Consider the following 13,427-nt stretch of genomic DNA (forward strand, 5'->3'; position numbering starts at 1 on the left):
TGTACTGGGCATAGACAGTGGTGGTGTTGGCACAATTCTGTGCATACATCTAAGCCACTGAACTAGACACTGTAAGTGGGTGACTTGTACGTGAATCACAAATCACTAAAGCATCAAGAACTGCCAGCATAGGGATGCCTGGGTGGCTCAGCAGTTTAGGGCTGTCTTCAGCCCAGGGCCTGATCCTGGGGACCCGGGATCGAGTCCCACGTCGGGCTCCCTGCATGGAGCCTGCTTCTCCCTCTGCCTCTGCTTCTTTCTGTATGTTTCTCATGAATAAATAAATAAAAATCTTAAAAAAAAAAAAAAAAAGAAATGCCAGCATAATGTTTTCATGGTACACCCATACGTTCATCCTTTTAGGTGTGCGGCCCGCTGAGTTTTATCAGATGTGTACACCTCGCCTGTGTGGCACCTGAAATTAAGAGATGGGTTGTGTTCGTGACCCCCGCGTAGTTTCTTGATGCTGTTTTGCAGTTGGTCCCCTACCTGCACCCGAGCTCTGGCAACCACTGAGCTGGCTTCTGTCCTGAATGTTTTCCTTTTTCCAGCTGTCCTGGAAATGGAATCATACTGTGTGTCGCTTTTTGCATCTGGCTTTTGTTACTTAACATGCGCTGGAGGTTCATCGGTGTGGCGGACGGTGGGTCGTCGTTTCCTGCTTGTGATCAAGCGGTGCTTCGTTGTTTGCGTATGTGGCAGTTCATTTGTCTGTTGATGGACACTTGAGTTTTATTTTTTTTTTTTAAATTTTTTTTTAAATTTTTTATTTATTTATGATAGTCACAGAGAGAGAGAGAGAGGCAGAGACACAGGCGGAGGGAGAAGCAGGCTCCATGCACCGGGAGCCTGATATGGGATTCGATCCCGGGTCTCCAGGATCGCGCCCTGGGCCAAAGGCAGGCGCCAAACCACTGCGCCACCCAGGGATCCCGACACTTGAGTTTTAAAATGTGTTTTGGAAACATATTCGTTATAGATGGGCATTAAAGTAGTCATGCTCCAAAGGCTTGAGAGCCTGTATGCAGGCTGTGGCCCCTCCAGGAATGCCCTCCCCGTCCTCTTCCCTGGCAAAGTCCAACTCACTCTTTTTCAGGACTCTGCTCTCATGTTCCCTCTTCCGGGCGGCCTTGCTGACTGTCCAGGAACGGGCTCGGAGGGTCTGGTTGGATGAGAGGCAGTGGTGTCTTCTATTCCAGTCTTTGTACTCTGGGCTGTGGTCTTTGACCTTGGGGGGAAGGGGTGGGGATAGAATCGGCCACATCAGGTGAAAGGCTGTGAGCTTGGCCAGCACTGCTATCTAATCAGCTGCTTGGTCCAGTTGCCTCCACTCCGATGCTGATCAAAATCAGTGCAAAGTCTGTCCCCAGCTGGGGTGGGGGTGGGGCGGTGACAGTGATGGGGAGGAGGACAAGACGAGGCAGTCGCTACCTGGCTGACCTTCCAGTCGCTGGGGCTCGGCTATATCCTGTTCAAGCATTTTACCTGGATAAATTACGTAAAACCTCACAGCGGCTCTGCGAGGTAAACCCTAGCATTGTGCCCATTCTACGGATGAAGAGAATGAGGCTCACGGAGGAGCAGTGACTTATCCGCTGTCACCCAGCCAGAAGGCAGAGCTGGGTCATCCGAATACTCACTGCGAGCCAGTGCCCCAGAGCCCGGAGCACCCTTTTGTTGGAGAGAGATGGGGGGACATGTGGCTTTATCTGGTGACTCATTTCTTTGGCTGTGATTTGTCCCCAAAGCAGAGTGAGCTGGACAGTGGATGAGGGATTCTGGAGTTCTGAAAACTTCTCCGGGTCCAGATGAGCAACAGGGCTGGGGAGCGAGGCAGGAACCAGAAACGATTTTATTTTATTTTATTCTATTTATTTATTTAAAAATTTTTATTTATATTTAGAGAGAGGGAGAGAGGGAGTGTGCACGCACTCATGGGGCAGGGGGGGAGGGAGAGAGAGGATCCTAAGCGGGCTCCACGCCGAACACAGCTGGACACAGGGCCCCATCTCATGACCCTGAGATCACAACCTGAACCGAAACCAAGAGTCGGACGCTCAACTGCTTGAGCTACCCAGGCGCCCCAGGAAACTGTCTTTTTAAAAACCACTTAGTTGAGGTATGATTGATATATTTTTTAAAAAATGTAGATATTTAATGTATACAACTTGATGAGTTTGCAGATAAGTATACACCCTCGAAACCATCACCACAACTTATGCATAAAGATATCTGTCACCTCCAAAACTTTCTATGTGATTGTTATTATTGCTTTAGTTATGCAAGACGAGTAAGCCTGGAGACCTGCCTACCGTACACCATCGTGTCTCCAGTTAAGAAGACTGCATCCAGGGGGATCCCTGGGTGGCCCAGCGGTTTAGCGCCTGCCTTTGGCCCGGGGCGTGATCCTGGAGATCCCGGATCAAGTCCCATGTCGGGCTGCCTGCATGGAGCCTGCTTCTCCCTCTGCCTGTGTCTCTGCCTCTCTCTCTCTTGCTGTGTCTATCATAAATAAATAAATCTTAAAAAAAAAAAAGACTGCATCCTACACTTAAATATTTGCTAAGAGGGTAGGTCTTATGTTACATATTTTTATCTCTCTCTCTCTCTCTCTCTCTCTCTCTCTCACACACACACACACACACACACACACACACACAGAAGAAGAAGGAACTGGGTCTGATGTGTTTTCTCTTGGTGGAGTGTCCTGGCGGAAGCCAGGCCAGACAGGGACCCCCAGTTACTAGCCCTGTGAGTGTCTTTTCTCTGGGGGAGGGTATGGCGGAGAGGGCATGACGGGACTAGCTCCCTCTTACTCCTCCCTTTGGGCCTGTTGAAGATTTGAGAGTTTCCATCCTTGGTGGACCCCATGCCAGCCCAGCAGCTGCTCACCTGAGGATGAATTCCACTCACCAAGCCCGTGTCCCCGGGGTCTGGGAGGGTCACCTCTGCTGTCAGACCTGCTGTGTGGGGCCTGGGGAGAGCCACCCAACCGTTCCAGGCCTCCGTTTCCCCATTAGAAACATGGGGAAGGGGATCCCTGGGTGGCTCAGTGGTTTGGCATCTGCCTTCGGTCCAGGGCATGGTCCTGGAGTCCCAGGATCGAGTCCCACATCGGGCTCCCTGCATGGAGCCTGCTTCTCCCTCTGCCTGTGTCTCTGCCCCCCCCTCTCTCTCTCTCTCTCTCTCTTTGGGTCTCTCATGAATAAATAAATAAAATCTTAAAAAAAAATGAGGAGGTCACCCTCTTCCAGTTGATGGTGCTGGCGATGTGCTGCAACAGGCGTGGCAAAGGGGTGGCCCGTGTCCCAACTATGGCCTGAAGGTGTGCATTCGATTGGCCCCTGGGTGTGTTTGATCTTGAAAAAAAAATTGTTGGTATAGAAACAATAGGGAGATTCCACAGAGTCTTTGTTGCTTTGTCCAAATCATGTTTATGAGTCACCTTGATTTGTATGTGTTAGATGCTCTGGATATAAAAATGATCCTGTGGCTTCCATGGCTGGTAGGAAGATGTGTTTAGCAAATGATTATTATACCCCAAAAAACTCCAGATTTTATGTGAAATCTTCCAGTTTTTTATTCTTGGCAATTAATTCAACTTTTCTTCACTTAAGCATCATGTTGGTCAAGTGAGATATGGCTGAGGCTACAGAGTCATTGGTTTCCATTGTACACATGGGGAAACTGAGGCTCAGGAGGTGACCATCTTGCCCCTGTGGCCCTGGGATCTGGCTACTTCCTTATTTGTTCCTTCCCAGAGTCTGCTCATTGGGGACACGGGGCTGGGCCTGACCAGCCAGCTCCTGCCTTCCACCTCCTCTGGAGTCTCTCTGCCCGTTGGTTTTGGCTATTTGGGGACAGTAGAGGTGGCTTCCTTGCCCTGGAAGGCCATGTTCAAAGGAACATGGAAGGTGGTGCTTGCTACCGAGGATGCTTAGCTTTGTGGTATCAGGTATCTATCTGATGGCCTGGGTCACTGTGTCAGACCCAGACTCTGAGCCTTGTGGGGCCCATGATGTGGCCGGCCATGTTGGGGGGGATTGGGTGGTATGAGAGGGAACCTCCTTGTGACACTGCAGCAAGGGCTTGTAGAGCTGAGGAGCAAGGCAGGGATTAGAGGCCAGTGTATCTGTGTATCTGACAGACAAGCTGCAGACCTGTTTTCTTTGGCTCTGTCTTGGCACCTCCCTGCCTCAGGGCCTTTGCACTGGCCTTGCTTCTATGTGGAATTACCACCCCCACCCCCGCCCTGCCAAATCCATGTGTTCCCCTCACTGCCTTTTGTTTTTATTTTGTTGTTTTTGCTTGTGTTTTGCTTGTGTGACTACTGTTTAAAGTTGCAGTCTTCTTCCCCGCGCCCTGCCTCTCACACAGTACCTGTTGTGCCTTCGTGTTTCATACCTGGTAGATTAAAGACACTACAGAGTTGGGATTGGGGTCTGTCTCGTTCACTCATTTATCCCCAGCCCTTAGAAACATGCCTGGCACGTAGTAGATGCTCCGTAGCGTGAATGAATGAATGATGCACTCGGCCTCAGGGAGCCCATAATCCCGCAGCCTGGCTGTAGCTACCTCCTGATCTCTGATCAGGCTTCTGTTACTAAAACACATTTAAAAAAGTAGCAGCAGGAATACATTGGCTGTGAACTGACACTCTGGAGCAGCGCGTGTGCAGAGCTTCCCCGCCACCCAGGAGCCACCTCCCGGATGCACTGGCGGGGCCTGGCCATGCAGGCTGGCTCTGGGCAGCCCTGGCGGGGGCCTCCACACACCCTCCTCATGGCCCTGTTTGTTTTGCTCCCCCTGCAGAATGTGCGCATCGACCCCAATAGCCTGTCCTTCAACATGTGGAAGGAGATCCCTGTCCCCTTCTACCTGTCCGTCTACTTCTTCGACGTTGTCAACCCCGATGCAGTGCTCCTGGGGCAGAAGCCGCAGGTGCGGGAGCGCGGGCCCTACGTGTACAGGTGAGGATGGAGGGGGCTGAACTGGGGTGGACTGGGTCTCCCAGGCGGGTAGTCTTTGTAGGGTTGAGGGTCATTTCCCCACTTTACAGAAAAAGAAACCGAGGCCCCTAGTTGTGGAGGGGTTTGCACAAAGTCAGTCTGCTTCCCCCAAGCTGGTGTTCTGGTGGTCAAGACCTGGCACTCTGGAGAGCAACCTCCTGCAATCAGGCAAAGGGCATGCCTTCCCCGTGCCTCAGTTTCTCCATCTGTAAAATGAGGATGACAGTCTCCACCATGGGAGAGGGCGTTATGAGGAGTGGATCAGAAAGTGGGGCGCCCTTAGCACAGGGCTTGGTATGCAGTACGTGCCCAGGAAACGTTCCTTGCCAGCACATTATTACCACTGCTGCCACGGCCTCTTCGCTTGGTCACAGTCTTTGGGAGAGCGCAGCTTGTTGTATCGCCTGGAGCAGTTTTCCAAGAGATGAAGGAGGACTGTTCTGGTATAAGGCCTGATTCCAGGCTCCCGCCCATCCCGCTTTCTGGGATGAACCCCGTTGCAGAACTGCCATCCCGGCGGAGCTTGTCCATGGAAGGCTTCTGTGTTGGTTTGCCAAAGTTCATGTTCATTTCTTCATTCTGGAAGCATATATTGAGCACCTCCTGTGTACTGGGCACTGTGCCGGTCACTGTGAAAGGCAGATCCAAGCCCCTGCCTGACAGAGCTGACATGGGAGAGAGTAATCATGTGAACAAATCAGGTGATCATAAGTGTGGTGAGAGCAAGGAAGGTGAAGCATGGAGAGTGCTGGAGGGAGGGGCGTGGACAGAGTTGGTCTAACTGGAGAGTCAGGGAGGACCTCTGTCAAGGGGACACTTCCCTGAACGTGGGTGGTGAGAAGGGGGTGCCACCGTGTGAAAATGTAGGGGGAAGAGGGCCCCAGGCAGAGGCGGCAGCCAGTGCAAGGGCCCTGAGTCAGGCAGAGTCTGGTAGTCCGGAAAGGAGAAGGCCTGAGTGGCTGGTGTGGTATGAGTGAGGGGAAGAGTGGCAGAGGGTGAGGCCCAGGCATTGGATGGGGTCAGGTGTGGGGATCTCGGAGGCCACCTTAGGAGCTCGATTTTATCCAGTATACAAGGGAGAGTTGCTGGGGAGAGGAAGACATGATCTGATTTCTACTTTTCAAAGATTCTCTGGCTACTTTGTGGAGAATGGATTGCAGAGCAAGAGCATGTAATGCAGCTGGTACTTAACGTGCACTGACCCACTCCGTGCTCACCACGGCCCTGTGAAGTGGGTCTGGTTATCACCCCCATTTTATAGATGGGAAAACAGAGGCCCTGGAAGTGAGTAATGGAAACAGGATTAGAGCCTGGGCCCTCTGGCTCCAGAGTGCACATTCCTAACCACTGTGCTACCGATCTCCCTCGGAGAAGCAGGTGCACGCATGCACTGGGGAGTCTGTGAAGGATGTGGTGCTTGGCCTGGGGGAGGAACATGTTGGGATTGGGGTGCTCTTTGGGGGGCTCCTGGCAAGCGCCCTGTCCCTGTGCTGCGAGGGCCCGCTGACCACCGACTTCCCTGCCCACAGGGAGTTCAGACACAAGAGCAACATCACCTTCAATGACAATGACACAGTGTCATTCCTTGAGTATCGCAGCTTCCAGTTCCAGCCCGACAAATCCCATGGCTTAGAGAGCGACTATATCGTCATGCCCAACATCCTGGTCTTGGTAAGGCTGCCCCCCGGCCGCGCCCCTGGCCCCAGCCCTCATCTCTGCCCCCAAGGGCTTCCATCTCTCTTCTCGCCTGCCCCCTCCCCCTGCCCGGGCTGGCGCTCAGTGTTAGGGTTGGGGGGGTACAGCCTGTGGCTCTTGGGACCCGGCTTGCCGCCCGCTGAGTTTCCCAGGCATATCCTTCTGCTCTGGTTTGGGGGTGTCAGCCAAAGTCCTTGTCTTTCCCTTCTCTCTCTACAAATCTAGAATCTTCACAGGGAGGTCCTGGTGGGGGACTTCATGGGGCCCCCGCAGGCCATGTCCTCTTCTGCAGCATTTGCACGCAGGGCCTTTGTTCTCTGCAGGTGAGAACCCTAGCGGTAGCTGGATTCACTAACCATTAGCCATGCTGTGCCAAGGTCCCCGAGACCCCCTCCAGGCTTGCTGCCTCCCTGGGGGGCTCACAGGACTCAGTGCGCTGTCCCACTCTCGTCTGTGATTCATTACAGCAGAAGGGCAAAGGCAGCAGGGCAAAGGCAGCAAAGGGAAGAAAAAGCACATGGCGTGGAGACCAGCATCCAGCCTCCATGAGCTGTCCCAGGGGAGCCACACAGGCCACCCTTCGTTCCCCCAGCAACGAGTTGTGGTGGCACCTGTGAACGGTTGTTGCCAAGGAAAACACTAGAGACTCCGTGCCCAGGGCTTTTATTGGGGGCTGGTCACGCAGGCCCCTTCTGCCTGGCTCCTCCCAAGATTCAGATCCCCAGGTGGTCAGCATGAAGCACACTGTTTGTACACATAGTCCCGACACCACAAGCCCCCCATCAGTCAGGGAGTGCTGGGAGCCCCCTCGAAACCCAAGTTCCCAGACGCCAGCCATGGGCCAACCTTGGGGGCGGGCCTTTCTAGAGAGACAGAAGCCTCAGGCCTATTGTGTTCACTTTCTGCCAGCGCTCAGCGTTTATGGGCCTAACACACATTCCCTTGTTTCCTTGCCGGTGATCCCAAGGCTGGCGCTGGGCCGGGCTCTGGATCTGACGTGAGCTCGCCTGCTGAATCCATTGGCTGGACAGGACAGAAGAATAGGTGCATCCCAAAGCCTTACAGCTGCCTCCCCATTCCTCCCCACCCCCAGGCACATCCTTCATTTTTGGCAGTGAAGGCACCTTCCCCCCACCGACCAGGTTGGCAATGACTGTGTGATAGCGCCCCAGGGGTTGTGAGCATTTGTGGAAATGGACAGTCTCACGTAGTCACGAAGAACAGAACCGGTATGAGCTGTTGGAAGATGCTGACTTTAAATATAAATTGCACATGGCTTTGACCTCAAAAATTTCCTTTGTAGGGCCGTGTCCTCTTGAGAGGATAACACAGAAAAGATGCTTGCGCTCAAGGGTAGTCATTGTGGCAATATTGTCAGAGCACACTTCTAGAAACAACCTAAATATTGTTCCATCTTGTTTCACTGTGGGAATTTATTGCGGCCGGGCAGTGCCTGAGGACGCAGCCAGCAGTAGGAGGCAGGGCCGCAGGCAGTGGTGCGGAGCAGTCCCCAAGGTACACTGACGTGAGGGAGAGGCAAGGTGCAGAACCCACACACGGTGCCACCGCTTATTATTTATAAAGGAGAAATACTTGCACACACACGCCCACTTACACACATGTGCTTTTTCTTTATATGTTTCGAGCGGGGTGAGCGAACCTCTTCTGTAAAGGGCCAGATAGTAGATATTTAGGCTTTGAGGGCCACGTGGTCTCTGTTGGAACTACTCAGCTCGGCCTGCTAACGCGAGAGGAGCCAAAGACAACATGAATGAGTAGGCATGGCTGTGTTCCAATAAAACTTTATTTCATGGGCACCAAAGGTGAGTTTCATGTAACTTTCATGGGATTTTTTGAATATTTGTTTTTTCCCCAACTATTTGAAAATATAAAAAAAAATCCTTAACTTTCAGACTGTACAGAAACAGGTGGTGGGCTGGCTTTGGCCCATGGACCCTAGTGTGCTGGTCTCTGGTTGTGGATGTCTCTGGAGGAATACTCAAGAACTGATAGCAGTGGGCAGCCTTGGAGGAGAAGAATGGGAAGGGGAAGGACAGGGGTTGGACAGGGTTGTGTACTATATATCCTTTTGTGATTTTAAAAAATCCTGTGTTTATTACCTTTCAAAGATTATTATAATGGTAAGGAGATCCTGGTGAGTTCCCAAGGAACCCAACCTCTTTGGCCCACGTTTTAGGAAATGCTGGCTGTGTTCACTTTCTTACCTTAGGATGAGGTGCCTTAAAAAAATAAACCAAGTGCCAAGACAATATCTCCAGAGGAGAACAGAAATTAAAAAATAAATTCGTCTGCATTCTAAGCACCTAGTTATTAGGTAGAGCAGATCTTTGGGACTCTTGGCATTTGGGAGGGAGCTATAAGGAAGTGGAGTAGAGTCTTAATTAAGATTCTTTTGGATACAAGGGGATAGTAAAAGATGCTCCAAACCATCATGAGCAAAAAGGGAATCTATGGGCTCATGTTACAAAAAAGGCAGAGGTTGGCTGGTTTCAGGTATGGCTTGATCTAGGGTGCAGATTGGGTTGCCCAGATTGGGTTGGTGCCCTGCTCTGGCAGACCTGCCCCTTAGGGTGATTATGGCCTTCAAGGAGGGAATAGGAAGCTCTCCCTTCTATCTGACAGCCCTCGTGGAATGTTTCCCACTTCTTGTGGCTCTGATTGGGCCCTGTACACGTTCTCAAACCAGGCCCCTGCCATGTGCCTGCCTCTGGGACTGAGGATGGAGTTAACTTCTCCTGAATCTCGTAACGCAGGTGGTCCTGTTACTGGAGGATTAGAGAGGATGGTTCTGGATGCCCCAGACACCCTACACATCTGCTGCAGGCACCTTCCTGGGCCCGAAGTTCATTCCCGTTGATGAACCCTGCCTCAGGCCTGGCCTCAAGTCAGGGGTGTGTGGGCCAGTTGTGTCTAGCCTGTAACCTGCAGTGTCCCCTTGCTCTGTAGGCTGCGGCGATGATGATGGAAGATAAGCCCATGAGCCTGAAGCTGATCATGACTTTGGCGTTCAGCACCCTTGGGGAGCGTGCCTTCATGAACCGCACCATAGGCGAGATCATGTGGGGCTATGAGGACCCCCTCATACACCTCATCAACAAGTACCTCCCAAACATGTTACCCTTCAAGGGCAAGTTTGGGCTATTTGCAGAGGTAAGTGTGGCCCAGTGACAAGTTCGGGGCCTGTGTCTTGTTCTCCATTGACAGCCTGGCTGGGGACCTGGGGACAGTGGGTTGCAAATGGCAGAAGACCCAACTCAAACTGGCCTAAGACAAATAGAGAATTTGTTTTTGTTTTAAGATTTTATTTATTTATTCATGAGAGACACAGAGGCAGAAACATAGGCAGAAGGAGAAGCAGACTCTCTGTGGGGAGCCCGATCACGACCTGAGCCGAAGGCAGATGCTCAACCACTGAGCCACAGGTGCCCTAGAAATAGAGAATCAATTGGTTTATATACCTGAAAACCCTAGGCATTGATTTAGGTGCAGCTTGATCAGGTTGAGATGATGTGATTGGGCTGGGCATGGACAGCTGAGGGCTGCTGCCAGGAGAAGGAGTGGCTGCTGGGGAGGCAGGTCCCAAATGCTGACTACAACGTTGCTCTCAGCTGCCTGCTTTTTTCTTTATCGTGACCCCCGTCACCTGGTAGTGATTGGGTGCCTGAGCTGTGATCTGATGCAGAGTCTGACTTCGGACTGCGGCTCCCTCTGCCATAGGTTTTAACGAGCCCTCTGGGTTGCTCCAGACTCAGCCTCCCCTTTGGGCTCTGCTGATCTGTCTTGGGGGAAGCGGGAGGGAGAAATTGTGATCCTGTACCTGGCATGTGATAGACACTTAACACGTTTTTAACCAGGATGACAGGTTCTGAGTGTGTGGGTAAGTTGGCAAGTTTGGAGTAAGTGACATGATTCCTTTGAAAACATCTTGCAAACTTGTGAATGAATGAAAATTATTACAAAGTGAGGAGCATCCCTGTAATATATATTTGTGTATAATGGAAACCCCCAAATAACATTCCAGCAGTGACTGCTTAGTGTTGATGTGGTGTCTTCATATCCTCTGGGGATCTAGAATTCTTTGCTCTGTCATCCTTACAGTGTGACTCTCATACTCCAGATTACTACATGGCCCAAAATGGCTGCGAGAGCACCAGCTACCACATTATACCAGGAAGCATAAGAGGAAGGAAAGAAGTGGTTGGGGATGGAGAGGCAGGCAGGGGAGTTGAGGACAAAACAGCATGCGCCAGCTGTCTCCGTCTTTGGGAGGGAGAAAACCAATTTCTACTTACATTTCCTCTGGCCAGAATTTAGTCAAGGGGCCACACTTCGCTGCAAGGGAAGCTGGGAAATGTAGCCTCTTAGCTGCTGTGCTGATGCCCTGAGTAAGGTTTGGGTTTTGTTACAAAGGGGAAAGGGGAGCAATAGACTTTGGGTACTAAGTGTCAGTCTCTGATATACTTTGTCTATAATGATTATTCTTCTAGGGTCCTTTTGGGGGAGCCTTTGTTAATAACAATAATAATAAAGACTAGCATTTGGGGCTCCTACTGTTTTTCAGGCGCCGCTTAACTGTATGTATACATTTGCTCTCTTCGCACTCCCAGCGTCTCAGGGCTCCTGTTCTTCCCTCGTAATGGTTTAGGTCTAGGCCCGTGAAGCTCAGAATGAATGGGTGCCATGACTCAGATCTTAGGAGGCCAGAGCAGGGCTTTAGACCGGGCCCTGCCCTGGAGCCTGTTTGCCCAACTAGTCATTGATTTAGCCACTCAGCTGGTAAACAACCCTATTGAATTCTTAATGTGTATTCCGTTACACGGTACATGTTACACGGAGGGAGCCGCCTGGGTCTCAGGGAATCGGTGCTTCTAGATTTTGCCCCGCAGTCACTCATTTCTTGGTATTTTTTTTTTTCCTTAAGATTTATTTATTCATTCATTCAGAGAGAGCGAAGAGAGAGGCAGAGACACAGGCGGAGGGAGAAGCAGGCTCCATGCAGGGAGCCCGATGTGGGACTCGATCCCGGGTCTCCAGGATCACACCCCAGGCTGCAGGTGGTGCTAAACCGCTGCGCCACCGGGGCTGCCCTCTTGGTATTTTTTTTATGTGTCCCTAATGTGTCACACAGAGAGAGGCAGAGCCATAGGCAGAGGGAGAAGCAGGCTCCCTGTGGGGAGCCCGATGCAGGACTCGATCCCACGATCCCGGGATCACGACCTGAGCTGAAGGCAGACGCTCAACCACTGAGCCACCCAGGCACCTGCTTTGTGTGTCTTTGCAGTAAATTAGACATGTGTTTTGTAGGGAAGAACCTCAGTGCCAAAGCCTGGGCCTTACTATCTAGGACATGTTCAGTAAGTGTAGGGTCCTAAATCCACTAGGAGGGACCAGGTCATGCTGTGGAGTAAGCAGCCCCAGAATGTCAGTGGCTTGATCCTGGTTCATATGCCGTGTCAGTGTGGGTGACCAGGAGGCTCTCTGTTCTTTGTGGCCACTCAGGGACTCAGACTGAGGGAGGTCACAGCTAGACATACTTGCACGACCCCTATGCCGCAGCAGAAAGCAGGGTGACAAAAGCATGCCTGAGCTCCTAAAGCTTCCACCCCGGAAAGGGCATGCCCCCCCGCCCCGCCCCATCTACTTCTGTCTCATTGACTGAAGAGGTCACATGACCATGCTTTATTTTAAGTTGGGGAAGAGGGTGAGGTGGTCATTCTGCTATTCACCCGGGAGAAGGAGACTCTCTGTGAGTTGGGAAAGGAAGATGGGGATGCTTTCAAGGGAGTGCCCCTTCTAGAAAGCCTTCCTCTTCTTGGTCCTCAGGCCCTGGAGATGCAGCACTGAACAAGGTATCAAGGCCTCTGTCCTCTGGGTGCAGCGGGGAATGGCCTCTAAGTGAACGGGTGGGCTTGAGGGCTGGGCCCCAGGGCCTTTGCCCCTGTCCTGAGGTTTAAGGATGGTGTTCTCTGTTGTTATCCACAGCTGAACAATTCTGATTCTGGGATCTTCACTGTGTTCACGGGGGTCAAAGACTTCAGCAGGATCCACCTCGTGGACAAGTGGAATGGGCTCAGCAAGGTGAGGGCAGGGCCACCTGGCTGTGCTCCTTGTTTGTCTTCAAACTCTGGAGGGTGGTCACATCTGTGATGGAGAAGCTCCCGGAGGCGGGGCATCCCCCGTGGTTAAGGCTCGACTAGCTCATCATCTGGATGGATGGGTGGGGGATGGAAACTCTACTTAGTTAGCACCTAGTGGGTACCAGGAAGTGAGTTATTACTTTCCTTCTGTTCCTAATTTACAAAATACCTCAAAGGTAACACACTGATGTTGTAACCAGCCATTGCATTAGAAGATATTATTGAGTTAAAAAAAAAATCACACTTGAAACACAGGAAGACGTTCACATTAAAAAAACAAAACAAGAGGGACAGATCTCATGTCCCCTTTGCACCATGTCTCACACCGGCCATCCCGCTCCCTGGCGCACAGAGGGAACGCAGTGGTGGGCAGTGGTGGGTATGGAATCCTGCCCGCTGGGACCCGTTCCACGCCCGTGTGTGTGTGCATAGACACATGGTGGGTTTGCTGCTTCTCTGAACATGATGAAGTCATTCCACGTGCACTGTTCCACAGCTTGCTGTTTTCCACCTAAGTTTAAGCTTTTTCTCGTGATGCTTGCACGTGAGTGACAGTACATGGTGC

General features: G+C 51.7%; 1 protein-coding gene across 2 annotated transcripts in view; it reads left to right on the forward strand.

The window, feature by feature from the left end:
• Positions 1 to 13,427, forward strand: part of SCARB1 (scavenger receptor class B member 1) — a 73,664-nt gene that overhangs the window by 34,219 nt on the left and 26,018 nt on the right. For both annotated transcript variants that reach the window (XM_072722672.1, XM_072722673.1), the window contains exons 2-5: positions 4,813 to 4,970; positions 6,539 to 6,680; positions 9,672 to 9,875; positions 12,708 to 12,803. In XM_072722672.1, coding sequence (XP_072578773.1) covers positions 4,813 to 4,970; positions 6,539 to 6,680; positions 9,672 to 9,875; positions 12,708 to 12,803 — 600 coding nt within the window. The remainder of the gene's footprint in view (positions 1 to 4,812; positions 4,971 to 6,538; positions 6,681 to 9,671; positions 9,876 to 12,707; positions 12,804 to 13,427) is intronic.

Source organism: Vulpes vulpes, chromosome 10 (assembly GCF_048418805.1).
Source record: "Vulpes vulpes isolate BD-2025 chromosome 10, VulVul3, whole genome shotgun sequence".
NCBI lineage: Eukaryota > Metazoa > Chordata > Mammalia > Carnivora > Canidae > Vulpes > Vulpes vulpes.